The sequence below is a fragment of the Citrus sinensis genome, chromosome 4 (genome assembly GCF_022201045.2).
Source record: "Citrus sinensis cultivar Valencia sweet orange chromosome 4, DVS_A1.0, whole genome shotgun sequence".
Taxonomy (NCBI): Eukaryota; Viridiplantae; Streptophyta; class Magnoliopsida; order Sapindales; family Rutaceae; genus Citrus; species Citrus sinensis.
The window spans coordinates 28464921-28482781 of NC_068559.1; the positions used below are offsets into that span (position 1 = coordinate 28464921).

The following is a 17861-nucleotide window of genomic DNA, read 5'->3' on the forward strand; positions in this document are numbered from 1 at the left end:
AAAGGTTCATTGAGGTGCTTTTTATATAGAAATGTTAGGGAGGGGAGTGTGCGTATAGAATTCATTGTGGTTGCATGACAAGTGGAGCATTAGTAGGTGGCATTGCTTAAAATCATTTACCCAACTATATTTCCACCCCGACGGGCCTCCTTAGTCGCGTGTGGTTCACGCACTCCCACCGTATGGCTTACATTAAAGCTTCTAGTGTTTTCGAAATTTACAGTCCCATTATTGAGAGACTCCCACATCACATTTCCTTTCTATGTAACACATTAACATGACGTTTTTATATTCTCTATGATAAAATTTTCCCATTTAAATCACCTTCAATGATTCCGGTGAATCATCTTTTTTTGAATTTCATGCTAATCTAATTTTGTTATGCACAAAATAAAGAGTTGTGATCGGTAATCATAATTATAATATATAATTTTAAAATTACTTATTTAATCGTCTTCGTCGAAAAGTAAAGGGCGTTACTTGTTCATCAGCACATTCGTTTTTCATGACAACAATTACTTCGTGCCATTATAATTTGATTGAATATTGGGTCACGCGCGGTGTGAGATAAGATTTTTACGTTACTCGGACACCACCACAAACTGCAAAGGTGTCCCAAGTAGGGCTGCAATTCACGTGACCTGAAAAACCACTCTCTTTTGAGCCGTTTCTTTAACTCTTAAAATGATTATAAAAAAAAAAAAAGAAATAAATTCAGAAACCCTGAAGAATGAAACACGCCATGCTGCGTCAGCCCTAGAATGAGTTACTTCTACTCTGTTGTTATTTATTTGTTTGTTTGCGTTTTTTTTGCATGCAAAGGTTTCGTGTGAGAGATGGGGATCTCCATCTCATCATTACTTTTTTCTCGTTCAAGCCTTTTGTTATAATTTCTTCAGTTATATGAGGCAAGATGTATGGACAAAAAATATGACCTATTAACAGCAATGATTTGTTGCTATTCCTTTTTTTTGTTCTTATTATATGAATGGTTACTTCTTTTCGAATGCTAGCTAGGTGGAGTCTGAAGATCTTGCCAGATTCATGGCCCTCGCTCAAGAAGAGTCTTGATCGTTTCATTTCTTTCATGTGTATTAAAACGACACGGAAACCTTAATTTATTGGTAGAACCTTAACGTTTGAAGGGTAAACACTAAACAAGCAAAGTAACCATCTTTTAGTTTAGACCATCGCGGTTAACAACGCATATCCAACAATCCGTGGCTCTTTTCGAAAATCCAATCTCACCACTGCATAGATCGCAAAATAAATTTTTGAAAAAATTTCAAGAGTATGTTCAATTTTTTAAAAGGAAGAATTCTAACAACAAGGGGTTAGCGTAGCTACTTCTAAGACGTCGAGGGTGTATCTACAATTAAGTTAATCTCCAGTGTCAATTTCCATCAATCAAATGATTTGGTCTTTCCCATTTCATGGAAAGACAATATTGCAGCAAGCCAGCAACGCACCTCAGCCACATTCAGATTTTGTAGGCTAAATTTGTTGCGTCCATAAATAATTATTTTCTTTTTCTGGGTTATCAGTTTATCATGATAAATATGAGAAAAGGTGGAGATCTCTTTCAGTTGGTTAATTTTAGATTTCTCTGCTCTCTGACATGAGTTACTGACACGAGTTACGGCTATAGTTATATAATAGGTGATTAATCATTCATCCTAGAATCCCACTATCGCAATCGATTTTAAGATAATCATAAGGTAATTCATGGTTTAAATAAAAAAAATGGTTAATCAACAGCGCTTTTGGTCCATTGAATGATGAAATCGATGGCTACTGTACTGGAAATGATACCAATCAACCTGTACCTGCATGAAAGATACTGCTCGCAATGATATGAATACTGCTGGGGTTTGCATCATTGATCGACATTTAAATCATGAATATCTTTTGTAGTAGTATCAAACATCAGCCGGAAGCGTAACGCGTGTCGACATTTATTATATTGATGTGAAAACATCTCCTATAATTGAGGCGATATTCCAGTTGTAGCTGGCGATTCAGATCAGAGCAACAGTGCTTATGAATTCTCATCATTAAATTTGAGTCAAAGACAAATCGATATTCGATTAGTGGCTACAATATTTTAGTGTCCCTCCCTCATATTTTGAGCCACTTCACCATTAATTCATCATTGAGAGAATGAGAAGGTGGTGGGGCAAAACATGACAACGACGAGAATTAATTTTATACATTTAGAAAAAGATTAATTAATCAAGCTACCACAATTTTACAATTAAAACATGCCAATTTTCACGATAAACATGCAGAAATCCTGTGTTTAAATTTGATTGAGAATCTTGTCATGAAGTGTACAAATGCATGCATAGATTAAAGGTATCGATGATGGCTTAATGCTTTGATTACGTGCAAGGTGGAGGACTTGATTTCAGCTTAATTTGTGCAAACTTTTAATACGTTTCGTCCATGACACATCATTCTTTGTGATAGGTTAACGTAACTAGTAAAGTGAATGAATAATTGATCATTCGAGGTCATCAAAGAAATAAGAAATTGCCATTGAAGTGAAAGCTGTGTACCCCACCCTAATCATCTACCTAGTAAGCTTCCGTACACTGCACACAACTCTCTCTTTCAATCATTTGCAAAGTGATAAGCTTCTTATTCAATCTTCTACCAAACATATCACCCAATTGCATTCATCATTTAATTGGGGAAAGAACGAGCATCCGCTGGACGGCCAAAATGGAATGGAGTGTTGGCATGAGGTTTCGGCAATTTGAATTCTATTTTAAGTCAATTTCAACCCACAGATATTTATAAAAAACATTAATATTAACAAATATTGGTTCTATGGTGTAGTGGTTAGCACTCTGGACTTTGAATCCAGCGACCTGGGTTCGACTCCCGGTAGGACCTTTTAGTAGTTTTTTTTTTTATCCTTAAATTTGAATTTCATGTGTTATTAGACTCCCCATTTTCATTCAGTTTTCTTGCCTTTTTCACATCAGCCAAACAGATGGAAGAGAGTTACAAATCGATAAAAATCGAGGGAAAAACTCCAAATTCTCGAGTCATTTATCTGTATCTTAACCGTCCATCGCAACGCAACGCACTATCACGTGAATTCTTCACTGAATTCCCTAAGGCGTTATCTTCCCTCGACCAAAATCCTAACGTCCACGTCATCGTCCTCTCAGGCACCGGCGACCACTTCTGCTCCGGAATCGATCTGAAAACACTAAGTTCCGTCACCGACCATTCCACTTCCACCGACCGCGGCCGCTTCTCCGAGAAGTTCCGGCGAGATATCAGGTTCTTGCAGGATGCGGTAACTGCCATCGAGCGATGTCGGAAGCCCGTCATCGCTTCTATCCGCGGGGCGTGTATCGGAGGCGGCGTCGATATTGTCACTGCCTGTGATATTCGGTTCTGTTCAAAAGATGCTTTTTTTTCGGTCAAAGAGGTTGACTTGGCTATCACGGCAGATCTCGGGACTTTACAGAGGCTTCCGGCGATTGTCGGGTATGGTAACGCGATGGAATTGGCGTTGACGGGTCGTAGGTTTTGGGGTTTGGAGGCTAAGGAGTTGGGTCTGGTTTCTCGGGTTTTCGGGTCAAGTTATGAATTGGATCAGGGTGTCAGGCTTGTTGCTGAGGGTAAGTTGGTATTTTTCAGCTCTTTGTTTTATTTATATATTTTTTTTAATCAGTATTTTGGAATTCCTGTCCTGTGCGAATGGTTATTACTTATAACATTTCTACTCTATTTAAGGATTTCAATTGAACAATAACTTTAAGTTGAAAAAAAAGAAAACTAAGGATAGTTTGTTTGTTCTGCAAAATTCATCTCTCTCTCTCTCTCTCTCTCTCTCTCTCTCTCTCTCTTTCTCTCTATATAGATAGATAGATAGGTAAATAATAGTTGTAAACAAGTAGCATAGCATTTTATTTCCAATATTTGTCCGGGTGGCAATGAAGTGTGTGTGCGGACAGTCAATTTTAAGTTGCCAATGTAATAATAAGACTGCTCAACAAACATTTTATAATTTTATTGGAGAGTTCATAACTCCTCACTAGTCAATTTGTGCTGAGCTGAGAGACTGCTGTTTGATAGGAATTGCTGAAAAATCTCCTCTTGCCGTCACCGGGACAAAAGCGGTTTTACTGAGAAGCCGAGAGCTCACTGTGGAACAAGGGTTAGATTACGTGGCAACTTGGAACTCCGGTATGCTTCTGTCCGATGATTTGAAGGAGGCAATGTCTTCAAATATCCAGAAGAGGAAGCCTGTTTTTGCCAAGCTCTGATGTTATTATTACCCCTTTCTTCTTTCATTCATACTTGGGATTGGCCTTTTGGAAGGTGCTTTTGAAATTGAGGTGTCGTATTTTTTAAGTTACATCTGCTGTGGAAAAAAAAAATTATAATTATAAATAATAATTTTGATGAAATTATTAAAGATATAATAGATTTTTTATTATAGAAGTAAAAAATTATATCAACATATTTTTCAAGTTACAGCAGTTAGTGTTTACCAAATATTTTGGTACTGTAGTTTTTAAGTTACAGCTGTCCAACTTTAATTCCAAACGCACCCTTAATTAGATAATATTGCGTCTTTGAGAAACACCTCTATGTCATCAAATCTTGTATCTTTTGCCCAATAATTAGATTTATAGTGCGTGTGATTACCAATCTATAGTCAGAATGGGCTAGAATGAGAATGGATTAGAATCGAAGTGGGAAATGAGAGTCGAAATAAATTATTTACTTTAGTTGTATGAATCTAAATTAGAATGAACTATATTGTCATTGATATGTTTATTTTATCTTAAAATTAGAATGAATTATTACAAATTCTTAAAATGACCTTAATTGATTTATTTCATTATTTCTTATAATAATAATAATAATAATTATTATTATTATTAATTTCACTTCTGTCCTCAAATAAAATAACAACAATAATAATAATAATATTATTATTATTATTAACAACAACAATTAATAATAATAATAATAATATTATTATTATTATTATTGTTATTTTATTTGAGGACAGAAGTGAAATTATAAAATTGGGTGGGAAAAATGAGAAGTTCAAATAATAGGAAGTTGATTCCTTACCCTTTCATTGGAATCAAGTTTTCATTCTTTAATTTCAAAAACATGTGAATTTTATATATTTTACTCTCTTTCCTATCTCTATTTTAGTAAATAAACACCATCAATCATTTTCACTTTAAATTTTGATTCTCTAGTCCGTTAAGTAATCGCATCATTAAAATCTTTTGCTCTTTCTGCACTTCCTCGTTTTGGGAAAGGGCACAATCAAATAATGCTCGTTCTTTTTCTTTTATTTATTTTGGTGCTCCTAGCCCATTGGGCCGATCTTACTCATTGTTTTTTAGGTTTGTTGGACATTAAACAAGGCCCTGGCAACAAAACTTCTTATGGCCCGTGGGCTTTGCTCATTTTGCAGAGCAAGCATCTACAGCGGTGAAAATTTTGTCAAGAGGTGCCGACGACGACAAGTCAAAAAACTGTCACCTCAGCTCCAAAAGAGCATGAAGCCACGAACCATCTAAAATCTCAAATGTGAATATGTAATAGTTTTTTCTAAGCAATAATTTTTGTTATGTTTTTGTTCCTTTAAAATTTTTCCTTTTTTTAATTGTTAAAAAAAAAAAAAAAGCTGGCCAACAACAACGTCAGAACGCCGACATACCACAATTAGAATTTAGAAAGTAATAAAAATACTTTTATCTTTTTGTCAATATTTTTATTTTTTTTTAAACTGATTTTTAAAGTTTTCTTTTAAAAAAAAAATTGCTCACCATTATCTACACCTTTTGCATCAAACTCAATGGGAGATATTTTAATACCCAATCACCATACTCTCTATTCAGTAACGTATATCCGATAACTCGTGATTTCATTTCACATACTGTGAATTTAAAGATTAGAACTTTATTGAGTAAATGGTAAGCTGGTTTTGAATCAAATGAGAATATAGAATATGATAGCTTATGAACAGAATGTTGAGGGACCAATAAATGTGAAAACTAGATTTGTAATCTATCAATTGAATTCGAGGCTGAAAATTAAGGGGAGCTTTTCTGCTCATATGCAATTGAACGTGTTGCTAAAAAAAGGGCATCGAATGAGATCTTTCAAATTTAAACCTTAACATCCAATTTCAGCTGTGACCACGCAAAGTATCTGTTCCCGTTTTATTTATTAATCTCAGTTGACATATCAAATTCACGATCTCTCGAAAAATCTACAAGTTCTGTTGCAAGGCACTACCCGACCAAACATTGTAGCAGCAGCAGTCTGCTTTCGGCGGAAGCGGAAAGGAATCGTCTAATGGACTTTAAAGTCTAACAGAAGAAGAAAAAGCAGTCATTCCACTACGCTCACCGTCGCTAATTAATTAATGATGAAATTGAGAATGCCCATCCCAGGAATGGACTAGCACTTTCCTGCTGGCTGTTGTTGATGAGTTTTAAATATTGTGTTCGATTATTTAATTTTTTTTATTTTTTAATTTTCACTCTCTCTCGATCTGGAAACTTCTTCGTTGTTGCTTTCGATGATCTCCCTGTTTCTGGAAAAATCTATCACATTTGTAACATATAACAGTTTCGCCCTTTTATGTGTATAAATCCTTTCTGCTTGCAGGTTAAAGTTTGTCTTATATTAAATTCATTTCTACGATGGTCTAGAAGATTCAACCATGAATGCCTCAACCGTTGAATTAAAATCTTCCTCGTCAACCATCACTGCACGGTCCAAAAAATTCTCAAGAATAAGAATCTTCACGGTCCCAAACATCATTAATAGAAAGAAAAAAAATTAAACTATGTACAGTCTTTTGACCTGTAGCCCCAAACACGCCTTCCATTCCATTTACTAGCAAATCCAACGTTCTATCGCATGGTTGTTTCACCCGCATTTTGTGTTTATTATAGAAATTTGTCTTTTGACATGATATGTCATAACAACTTTAGTAATAAAATAATAATATCCTTAAAATAAATAAATAAAATTTTCCCATGTCACATGCTTTAATAAAATATATTCATATTACGTTGATTCAAAGTAATATAATGTATCATATTCAATAAAAAAAATTTAAAAAAAGTTCTATAATGTCTCAGTCACAATGCTAAAAAAATTTACAGTATTTATAGGTACCATTAAATTCACAATCAAATTTTATTATGTCATGTGTCTAACATCGCTAAAATAATAAAAGAGTACATAAGGAATTAAGGAAAAGCGAATTAGAAAGGATCCTATATAGAGGGATGATATCAAGAAAAAAAAAAAGTATGCTAACTATAATCATATATTTTTATATCACTCGTCTCTCTACTTTGCGAGGAGGTTAAAGCATTCTTTAAGATGAAAAATAGAGAGATCTAATGCTCTTCCGGATTACTGAGAGTGCGTTTGGGATTGAGATTAGGTAGCTGTAACTGTAGCTTAAAAGATATTGCACTAAAATGTTCAGTAAACACTAATTGTTGTAACTTGAAAGCTATATTAATATGATTTTTTTACTTGTATGATAAAAAATCTATTATATCTTTAATAATTCTATTTAAGTTATAACACCTCAATTCTAAATACGACTTAATACTCTCTTAGTGCTTTTATAATTTTTTTTTTTAACAACTAAAAAGCAAAACTCGGAGTTTTAGAAATCAAGAATGAGTTCAAATCCAACAACTGCAAGTACGAAGAAAACTGAGCTTCTTCAATATTGTTAATCCAATATTAGTTGAATAGTTGCACAAAATAAATCAGAAAAGGAAGCGGAAATTTTGGGGAAAGAAAAATGAAGATAAGAAAGGTGGTGTGGCAGTGGCACATGTTAATTAAAACCAAATACGACACGTAACGCGGACACGCTTCCAGATATTGAAGGCCATACGTTGTTATTATTACTGAACTGGAAAGGCCCAAAACCGAAACCCATTCACTTCAAGTTTTGCAAAAACTAAAAAAAAAGAAAACAAAAGTTTAAAAAAAGTTAAAAAGCCAAGGGAATATTCGATTAAAAATTCGAAACCAACACTTTAAATGCGGCCTTTTGTGTGTCACGTTCTAGCCAAGCTCCAAATTCACGTCGCGTATTTTCTTATATTTCCCTTATCCTTTTCTTGAGTTCTTGCAAAAGCCAAAAATTAAAATAAAAGAAATGGCTCTCAAAGCCGTTCATGTCTCTGACGTTCCCAATCTTGATCAAGTTCCCGGAAATGTTACATTGAATTATCTCCACTCACCCCGCGTCTGCAAAGGTCAGTTTCTTTTATTAATTAATCCACAGGTTATTTATTTTCAAGTTCTTTAATGTTTTTGTAAATATAGAGAGGTCGCGTTAATTGATTTAAGTTTTTGGTTCCGAATGGGATTATATTAAAACACAGGGGTTAATGAGGATGGTGATGAGACAAAGAGTGGATATAAGTTTCCAAAATTTGTGGTGATGGGCCACAGAGGGAGTGGGATGAACATGTTACAGTCGTCCGATCAAAGAATGAAATCAATGAAAGAAAATACAATTCTCTCTTTCAATGCAGCCGCTCGTCACCCTCTCGACTTCATTGAATTCGACGTTCAGGTGAGCCTAAATCTTTTTCTCCGGCGAATCATTTTTTTCCTTTTTTTTTTTTCTTTTTTCTTGGGGGGGGGGGGGTTAGTGGCGGCAAAATGGCATCCGACCGAGCCCCGTTTGTTTAGGGGATCGATTGCATGTGACTTCAGCTCGGTTCTTTCGCAGATTTATTGGATACACGTGTCTGGTCAACTCATACGTGTACTTTAAAAACAAAGTCTAATAAAGTAGCCGGTCAATTATCTCCAATCCAAATAATGGATTAATTGGTCGTTTATTTTGTTGTCACGGTCAGGCTCTTTATCCCCAATCCAAAAAACCGTGCTTGCTTTCTCTTCTGTTTCCCAGAATCCAAATATATTTAATAAATAATTAATGGGGACCGAATTTAGTTTCTGTGTAATTACTGTTAAATTTTAATCTCAATACAATACAAGGGTACTGATCTTGTTTACTTCCGTTCGTGTATCTTTGTTGCGCCAAGAACATGTTTGTCATGAACGAAACAAAAATATTTCTTGTAGGTGACGAGAGATGGCTGTCCGGTTATTTTCCATGATAATTTCATCTTCACCAAGGACGAGGTTACCTTTTGTTCAAACTTGACTGAGGATTTATTATTATTATTATTATTTGTAAACTTGATTTATGCTGATTAATTGTTTTCCTAATATTGGTGTTTAATTTAGGGTGAAATAATTGAGAAAAGGGTTACGGACATTACTTTAGCTGAATTTCTTTCCTATGGACCGCAGAATGACCCTGAAAATGTAAGTGTCATTTGGCTACTGGACTACCGGCTGCTACCTCCCTGTGCATAATTAATTATGTTCTATTCTAATTAAAATTAATGATGTATTGATTCTAATGGTTAATTAATGAACTTAATTCAGGTGGGGAAGCCTATGCTTAGAAAAACAAAAGATGGGAGAATATTTGAGTGGAAGGTTGAAAAGGACACTCCTCTATGTACATTGCAAGAGGCTTTTGAGAAAGTTGATCAATCCGTGGGTTTTAATGTTGAATTAAAGTTTGATGATCAATTAGTTTACACGGAGGAAGAACTCACGCATGCCCTTGAAGCTATCTTGAAGGTACACTTACAATTTCTTTGCATCAAACACTATTTGGTTAAATTCTAGCCATTGGGGTTATAATATAAATGTGTTAAATTCTGTGGAGCAGGTGGTGTTTGAACATGCCCAGGGCAGACCGATCATGTTCTCTAGCTTTCAACCTGATGCAGCGCTGTTGATTAGGAAACTCCAGAGCACCTACCCTGTAAGATTCAACCTCTCCTCTGCAGTTGCTTCTTGTCTATGAAATAATCTAATAATTTACATTTAAGTAACATGACATTGGCAATTGGACTTGCGATTTGGGTCATATTCGAAATCAATGATAGCCCTGTGAATCATAGAGCATACTAATTACTGAATACTTTTGAGTTACGCGCCCACCAAATTCAAAAGTATAGCATAGTGTCTTATGATTCTCTTGTGTAATAACCCGGATGCACTGATGTTATTGATCTAATATTGAGATTCAGATCAAAAACCAAATTAGTTATTTGAATTATATCTGAAGGTGCTTGCTAATGATGTTGCGGCTGCAATACAGGTGTTCTTCTTAACAAATGGAGGTGCCCAAACTTACACGGACGTAAGAAGGAGCTCCTTGGATGAGGCCATTAAGGTGTGCTTGGCAGGCGAATTGCAAGGAATTGTCTCTGAAGTGAGAGCTATCTTTAAAAATCCTGGAGCAATAAAAAAAATCAAGGAGGCCAAGCTTTGTCTTGTATCATACGGGGAACTGAAGTAAGCTGCACATTTTGCACTTTGATTTTGAAGCAGTTGCGGAGTTTTAATCTTGGTTTCTGAATTTGCAGCAATGTGCCAGAGGTGGTGTACATGCAACGTTTCATGGGCATCGAAGGGGTCATCGTTGATCTTGTTAGCGAGATTACTGAGGCAGTCTCGGATTTCATTAAGAATGAGGAGGAGATTAAAGAAGAGATCGTCTTTGCTGAGGATGGGAAGCTCCTAGTCAAAAACAAATCCCCAATTCTCAAATGAGGAAATCTCATTCTTACTCAAGCTTATTACCGAACTCATACACCATTAACAGTGTAAAATGATGAAGACTCTTAGGCCCTCTTGTTGCCCCTCCGTACAACATTTAATTTGTTGTTTATGGTGAGTGGTAATTACCTTTTCTCTTGTATCATTTTGTACCAATTATGTATTTCTCAACTTTGTTGATTCGGAGAAGCTTAAAATTTGTAATCTTTGGACACAGAAGGAAAAAAAAGAAAAGAAAAGAAAAGTAATACATTAGTGAAATCGTTTTCGAGTAATGATTTCAAATTGAGTAGCTATGAATTCATCATTTTAGTCAGTACATTCAAATTGGAGAGACAGAGAGAATGGCGAAGTTATAATTAGAAGTCACAGGACCCGCCATCAACTACTTCGCGTTAAAAGTGTTTGGTGCCTGATAGAATTTTTCTCTTGTCATTTTGAACGTGAGGCAGATAATTTTTCCTGTGTCCGATGTTCTTCACTCCCGAAATTGTTCTCAACTTTCTCAAGAATTTTACTACTTCCCTCGATCCCTTGAATACCGAACAGAGCCTTAATGGCTTTAAGCCCATTCAAATTTTCAGCCCAATCTTCTCCCAGGAAAAATGAAAATTTTGAGCTCCAAGCCAACCAAACCATAATGGCCCAGAAATTTGGACAAGGCAAATTAAAACAAAAGGCCCAAAACACAGATTTTTTTGCCACTCTAATAAGATCGGTCATGTTTTCACACACACACTGCGTAACAAACAGGACCAATTTCTAAGACCTTCACGTCAAACAAAACAACATTTAATTCGTTGTTTACGGTGAGTGAGAGTGACCTTTTCCCTTGCATCATTTTGTACTAATTATGTCTTAGCTTTGTCAATTAGTAGAAGCTTAAAAGTTGTAATTTTTGGACAGAAAAGCAAAAAAATAAAAATAAAAACTTTTAAAAAAAAAAAGGAAAGGAAGTGTAATACATTAGTGAAATGGTTTTCGAGTAATGATTTCAATTTGAGTAAGTTACTAATTCATCATTTTAGTCAGTAGATTCAAGTTGGATAGAGAGAGATTGGGGAAGTTATAATTAGAAGTCACATGACCCGCCAACAACTACTTCACGTCAAAAGTGAAAAGTGTTTGGTGCTTTACAGATTTTTCTCTCGTCATTTTGAATGTGAAGCGGGTAAATTTTCCTCTGTCAGATGTTCTTCAATTCCGGAATTGATCAACTTTCTCAAGAATTTTGCTACTTCCCCGAGATCCCTTGAACACCAAACAGAGCCTTAGCTACCTTGGGATTGAAACAATGGCTTTAAGCCCATTCAAATTTTCAACCCAGTCTCTCTCCGGTCAGGAAAAGTAATTTTTTTTTAGCTCAAGCCTCTACCATAGTGGCCCAGAAATTTGGTCAAAGCAAATTAAAACGAAAGGCCCAAAACACCGGTATCTGCCATTCTATCAAGAACTGCCGTGTTATCGCACACAAAGTGGGTAACAAAACAGGACCTATTTGGCTATTTCCAAGATGTTCACGTTAAAGCGTTTGCTACTCGAAAATTCATAAAGAGTTATGATTAACACTCATCCAGTGACCGGTGAGTGGTTCCCTGAATTATTAGTGTTTCGAGTGAGAAGATCTTCGGAGTTGCTTTTTGAAAAGCAAAGTTGTGAAAGCAAAAGTGCTTTATGAATGCACGCACATAGGAGTTGGAACCGAATCAAGTTAAAAGAATGACAGCACTTGGCTTCCGGTACTGGAATTTGTACCTTGTAAGTTTCGAAGAACATGTCAATACACGATTTGTGTAACTAAGTTACAATGCTACGTGAATTATGACGTCACACATGCATGTTTTTTCCTAAGACTCTTTGGCCCCTTTTTTTTTTTCTTTTTTAACGAAGTTTCTGTGAAGGACGGCTTTCAGATTCGAAGCTCTGAAAGCAACTTTTTTTTTTTTTTTCTCTCTTTAACTTTTTGCTTTTGTTTTTGGAACATTTAAGTGCTTCTTGTTCATCACAACATGTACGTCTAAGCATCAAATCAAGTGACAAATTATACGAAATATTTTATCAGCTTATGTTCAAATTGATAATCATTAATTTGAAACTGATTAAAATCCATTCCAACCATTTTCCCTTTTTTAGCCACCCTGCAGGTTCATTAATTTTAACAATATCACGCGCATTCATCTTCTTTTTTTTTTTACCCAACTTCCTGTTGCCAAGCTAAATAATTATTCAATGACTTCCATACAATTGTCTCCTGTAAGCTTTGGCCTACACTAAATAAATTTTTATCAAGTGACACATCCATAATTTATGATAATATGTAGATTTATACATAACACAGCTGCTAACTAAGTCCACATACCCAAATCGCAATTAGTTTGGGGGAAAGAAAATTCTGTGGTACTAGTCTATTAGTAGGATTTTGTCATATAGTAAAATAATGGGTATGATATTTTTACTATTTAATCTATTCTGTCACGCGATAGAATACTATTAAATTGTCTGATATATGTCCTTATCTAAGTTTAGATTTTTGTGTGGTTTAAAGCACGAACAAAACTATAAAAACTCTTAAGTTGACATTTTTAGGTTCAAAACAATCTTAAAGGGCAGATCGGCATTTTAAGAAGTGAAAGCATGCGTTGATGCGAGGATGGTTAATTAAGTAATTTATTTCCTAATCAAATGGTTGGCAAGTTGCTGGGTTGCATCCGACAGTTGGCAATTTGGATGCAACACAATGCTGTTAAGTGTTAAGCTTGCGGGCACGGGTCCGCTTCAAAGTTTACGTAGTAAAATTGAGAAGGCCGGGGCTAGCTATTCAGCTTTAGCTAATTTGCTACTTATTCTGCAAGTTTGGGGTCTTGGTTCAACTTTAATGATGATTATATTTTGTCTCAAAATTCTATCTTTCCTGTAACCGAAGAAATTAAGGCAGCCATCTTCTTATCTGCTTTTTGTATGTTGCTTTGCATATATTCTTTTGGAAAATTATCAGCCGTCTTTCTTCTTCTTGTGGGTTGACAATTTTTTGCTTGAATCTGAAGAAATTGGGCCAAAAATTTCCGTGATAAAGTTGTCTCTTTTGAAAGCCGTTTACATCATGACATATATGTAATGATGTGTACATATGTACATATATGGGTCAACTTTGAAATCAATTGCCACTTTTGAATTTTTCTCCACCTTTGTTCTAGAAATTGTTCCAATTGGATTTAAAATAAGAGATAGAAAATTGATTCATGCATTGATGTATATGTGGGTATTTAAAATTTGTATTATATGATTGCTTGTGGCGTATATTTTATTGAATAAAATCAATTTATTTTTGTATATTTGTTGGAACAAGATGAGATCGAGTTACGACTTCAATATATATATATACATGAGAATAATTTTAGAATATGAATTGTTTATGTCAAAATCAGTGTCATAGTGATGAAGGAACCACTTTAAAAACATGGCACATGATGCCCAAAGAAAAAAAGCAGAAAAATAAAGGGTATAATACATTAATGATTGACGTAAAGGATTAAGAATTATTCCAATACCGGCTTCCTGTTCACCAATAGCACCTCTTTTCACTTAATAATTAGATGTAAATTAAAGATTGGCTAATTATGTTCTTGGATTAATTATTTAGTATTCTTGTATGTCGTAAAGGCAATATTAATAATGCTTCTTTCTTTTTTTTTATCAATTACAGATTGACTAGAAAAGCTAATGAAAGGCCGCTCCTTCAAATTAAAGTAAAATTAATTCTTGTGCTGATAAGGATACCCATAATGATTTATTAGGCTAGTTTAAAAGTCTTTTGCGATAAATGATTCCAAAAAAATATTGAGTAATATACGAATTAACCCAAGCATTTTTCGCACAAAATCTCCTTTACGGAGAAAAAAAAAAAAAAGGAATTTTAAAAACTAATAAATTAAAAGGAAACCAAAAACTTGTTTTAAATTCTACAGGACTTTTTTCATTTATTCAAATTAAACTAAAAATAGGGATTTTAAAAAATGTTTTTGATGGTTTTTGTTTTTTTCAAAAACACCACCAAATATCTCTTAGTTCTTACATGGGCACATCAACATTTTACAAAATACAAATAGGGGCAATATAATATTATGTAATTATACACAATTAGAATGTATTGCTCCAATTTACATTTTAAAGATTTTCAATTATTTAAACTATGAGTCCCACTCTGCATTATTTTTTACCAAATATCAACCACCCGTCTAAGTTAAAGCATAATAATTAATAAACCCCTCACCGCTCCTTCAAAACTCTTTTCTTTGTATTACAATGTGAACACGTAAGAAGTTGCCGGGTGTGACTCCAGTCCATGGAATTCAAATGCTTCTGGGAAGGGCAATCTCAAAAAGGTGTGCCTCACTTCAAATTACCAAAGTGGCCTCACTTCAAATGAAAAGACGAGCCGAGGGGGAAAGCAACCCAGACCCATCGGCATCGCCATTCGCCAGCACAAAGACAGCTTATTAATAATACTTGTAAATTATAGACTATTATTATAAGTCGAAGCACACAAAGATTAGACAGCTTCCGCTCGGCAGCATATTTTTCTCAAAACCCAATAATTGTAGCCTTTGACGTTTCTCTCTTTACTCCCTAAAACCCTCTTCAACACCCACACGCAAACTCCTTTTGACTCACAGAACAACAACAAAAAAAAAAAGAAAAAAGGATTAAAAAGAGAAATTGTATTAAAATTAATTTAAAACAATAAAATAAAATCCAAAAGGTGGGCCAAAAAAATCAGAGCCGCAATTTGGCTTACGAAAGCCTACTTTTCTCCTGTGCATACTCTATTTCAGTCCAAGTGGGCGTGAGAGCATTTGCTTTGGTGGGAATCTCTTCTTTTTTATTTTTTTTATTTAAAAAATTTAATTCATTGATTTTTTTTTTTATAAAAAAAATTATCCCTTCAGATTTTTTTATTTTTTTGTAAATGAATTTGTGGAAAAGGAGTTTCCCTTCTCTTTACGGTGTTGGGCTTCTTCTTTTGTCAATGTTTGAGGCTCCCCGTTTAACTAAATCTCAACTGTCCCACGTTACCTCTACTTCATTTCTTTAATCCCCTAACTACCCTTGCTGTGAGCGTAAAACTACAATACAGCCATTGGCTTTTGAGTTGTTTTGAAGACAAAATGTTATCTAACGTTTCTTATTCTGCTAATGTGATGCTAGGATCATGAATAATGTTAATTTAAATCTAATTGCGGGAATCAAATACTTGGATAAAAACACATATATGAATTATCGATTTTTTTAATAATTTTGTATTTCCAATCGATTTCTACATGTTCTTATAAATTTATTATAAAAAATTTCACAGGATCCTTGAATTATTGATTTGCTAAATGTTTATTTATAATTTTTTAAAAAAATTTTTCATTAAAATATTCTCCGATGGATCAGTATAAAAATGACAGTTTGTATAACTTGGCAGGAGCAGAAAAGTGCAATTTTACAACTTATTTGAAAGAGAAATTAGTGTTAATACAACCAAAAATTGTGTAAAAAATCAAACTAGCAAAAGTCTTCGTAGGGCATATTTGTCTTTTCCTGCAAGAGAGACTCTTGTAGACGATTTCTCCTAAAATTTCCAGCTGATTCAATCAAAAATGGCGAGACAAGAAGATTGCGAAAATCTTGAGATGGGGCATCATTTGAAGGTGGCAGTTTTGTCAGCTACCCTAAATCCGACGTGGGTGCCCGTCGTTTTGGAGGCAAGTAGGCCCCTTATCTTTATTCCCTCAACTACTTCCCACGAGGCCACGCCTCGTCCAAATGATGTAAATGCCCTTCTACCCCCAAAATGATTCTTTCTATGTGCTCTTAGATAAGCTTATGAACAACAACTACTTAAAAGATAAAAGAGAGGATGCCCTTTTCTCAAATGAGTTGTCAATTTCGATGACCCCCCGAAGCATCAAATATAATTTATTAGTTTCTACGAAATAATTAGTTGAGTTTAACACGCATCTTAATGCGTGTATAATAAAATGTAATTAACTAATTAATCCCATTTTTTTCAATATTAATCCCATGTTATTGGCATCACTAAAATAAGTAAAAAAAAAATACCAATTTGCGTTAGGATTGTCTTGGTTGATTTAATTTTTTTTTTTTTTAACAAGCAAACTTTGCCGACTGATTGAAGATATGAAATTGCACTTTATATGTGCTCGTGTTAGGATGTTGCTAGAGTTTAAGAATGAAAATGCTTTAGAAAGTTATTTAAGATTTTTTTATGTTTGATTGAATTTTTTATTTTTTATTTTTGGGAGGGGGTTCTTATATCTTTTCGAAGTAAAAATACAATTTCATATACATACATACACACACGCGCGCGCTAGTTGTGGCGCTTTTTTTTTTTTTTTCATATGGATCCATTAATAAGCAATATGACTTTATAGTTGATTGAATGTTGATTCTATTAAACTACATGACTTACTAATAAATTAAATCACTGAGTCCATTAAACCATATAATTTAATAGCATGTTTGTATAAAAAAAAATGAGGGCGCCCACATGAGAAAATAACTATATATAAATATATAGATGAAAATATCAATTGTTATTTGGACATTAATAAAATAACATTTATCCTTACCTAATTTTGTACCAAGATCTTATTTACCAAAACTCAATGAATTAATAATATCTAACTAATATCACAAGTCAAGGTCTAACGATATTTTGAGGGATACTACAAGTATTATGTTCTATTGATCTTCTTGATCCATGCTTATGTTAGAACAACAAAATTATTGTTATATATGTTGTGACATATAATATATAATTCATGAAAGACGAAAAAGCTTTTATTGGACTACTTAGATTTTATAATTACACCAAAGAATTCTATGCTTTTTACTTCCAATTTTCATACTCCTGTCTCCATCAAGTTCCGTGAATATTAATTAAAGAAGACCTTTTCATTTTTTTAATTATATTTACATGTTATTAAACTTAAAGAAAAGAAAACTAAAGTTTTCAATTGTTTTTAACCAAATGCATATTTTGATAACGTAGATTATAATTTAGAATGTATTAGAGGTAGAATAATTAAGAGTGTGTTAATTTATATAGGGTGCGTTTGGTACCCTTGTAAATAATTAATAATTGTATTATATTATAATAATAAATATAT

At 34.0% G+C, this 17861-nt stretch overlaps 2 protein-coding genes and 1 non-coding gene across 5 annotated transcripts; all 3 read left to right on the forward strand.

The window, feature by feature from the left end:
* The first annotated feature begins 2732 nt into the window (after positions 1-2732).
* On the forward strand, positions 2733-5756 carry LOC102611221 (delta(3,5)-Delta(2,4)-dienoyl-CoA isomerase, peroxisomal). 3 transcript variants are annotated; one of them, XM_006482977.4, is made up of 3 exons: positions 2733-2889; positions 2991-3638; positions 4096-4732. In XM_006482977.4, the coding sequence occupies exons 2-3, from the start codon at positions 2999-3001 to the stop codon at positions 4284-4286; spliced, it is 831 nt and encodes a 276-aa protein (XP_006483040.1). In that variant the 5' UTR covers positions 2733-2889; positions 2991-2998; the 3' UTR covers positions 4287-4732. The 3 variants fall into 3 exon arrangements, 1 of the variants encoding a protein (XP_006483040.1); XR_001508596.3 differs by lacking the exon at positions 2733-2889 and adding an exon at positions 5391-5756 and having other exon boundaries at positions 2926-3638; positions 4096-4341; XR_008054262.1 differs by lacking the exon at positions 2733-2889 and adding an exon at positions 5462-5756 and having other exon boundaries at positions 2926-3638; positions 4096-4341.
* TRNAQ-UUG (transfer RNA glutamine (anticodon UUG)) lies at positions 2827-2898 on the forward strand. Its single transcript has one exon. It is a non-coding gene; the product is annotated as a tRNA-Gln (tRNA).
* Positions 5757-8082: 2326 nt separating the features above from the next.
* LOC102610916 (glycerophosphodiester phosphodiesterase GDPD3) lies at positions 8083-10961 on the forward strand. The gene is made up of 8 exons (XM_006482976.4): positions 8083-8288; positions 8418-8611; positions 9130-9189; positions 9295-9375; positions 9499-9699; positions 9791-9886; positions 10226-10422; positions 10494-10961. Exons 1-8 carry the CDS (start codon positions 8189-8191, stop codon positions 10678-10680), a joined length of 1116 nt encoding a protein of 371 aa, XP_006483039.1. The 5' UTR covers positions 8083-8188; the 3' UTR covers positions 10681-10961.
* Positions 10962-17861: the final 6900 nt, after the last annotated feature.

Bases quoted from the DNA above. Each gene is read 5' to 3' on its own strand.
- LOC102611221 (XM_006482977.4), top strand. From the start codon at position 2,999: ATGGAAGAGAGTTACAAATCGATAAAAATCGAGGGAAAAACTCCAAAT. The intron at 3,639-4,095 runs GTAAGTTGGTAT...GCTGTTTGATAG, and splicing joins TGTCAGGCTTGTTGCTGAGG to GAATTGCTGAAAAATCTCCT.
- LOC102610916 (XM_006482976.4), top strand. From the start codon at position 8,189: ATGGCTCTCAAAGCCGTTCATGTCTCTGACGTTCCCAATCTTGATCAA. The intron at 8,612-9,129 runs GTGAGCCTAAAT...TATTTCTTGTAG, and splicing joins TCATTGAATTCGACGTTCAG to GTGACGAGAGATGGCTGTCC. The intron at 9,376-9,498 runs GTAAGTGTCATT...AACTTAATTCAG, and splicing joins CGCAGAATGACCCTGAAAAT to GTGGGGAAGCCTATGCTTAG.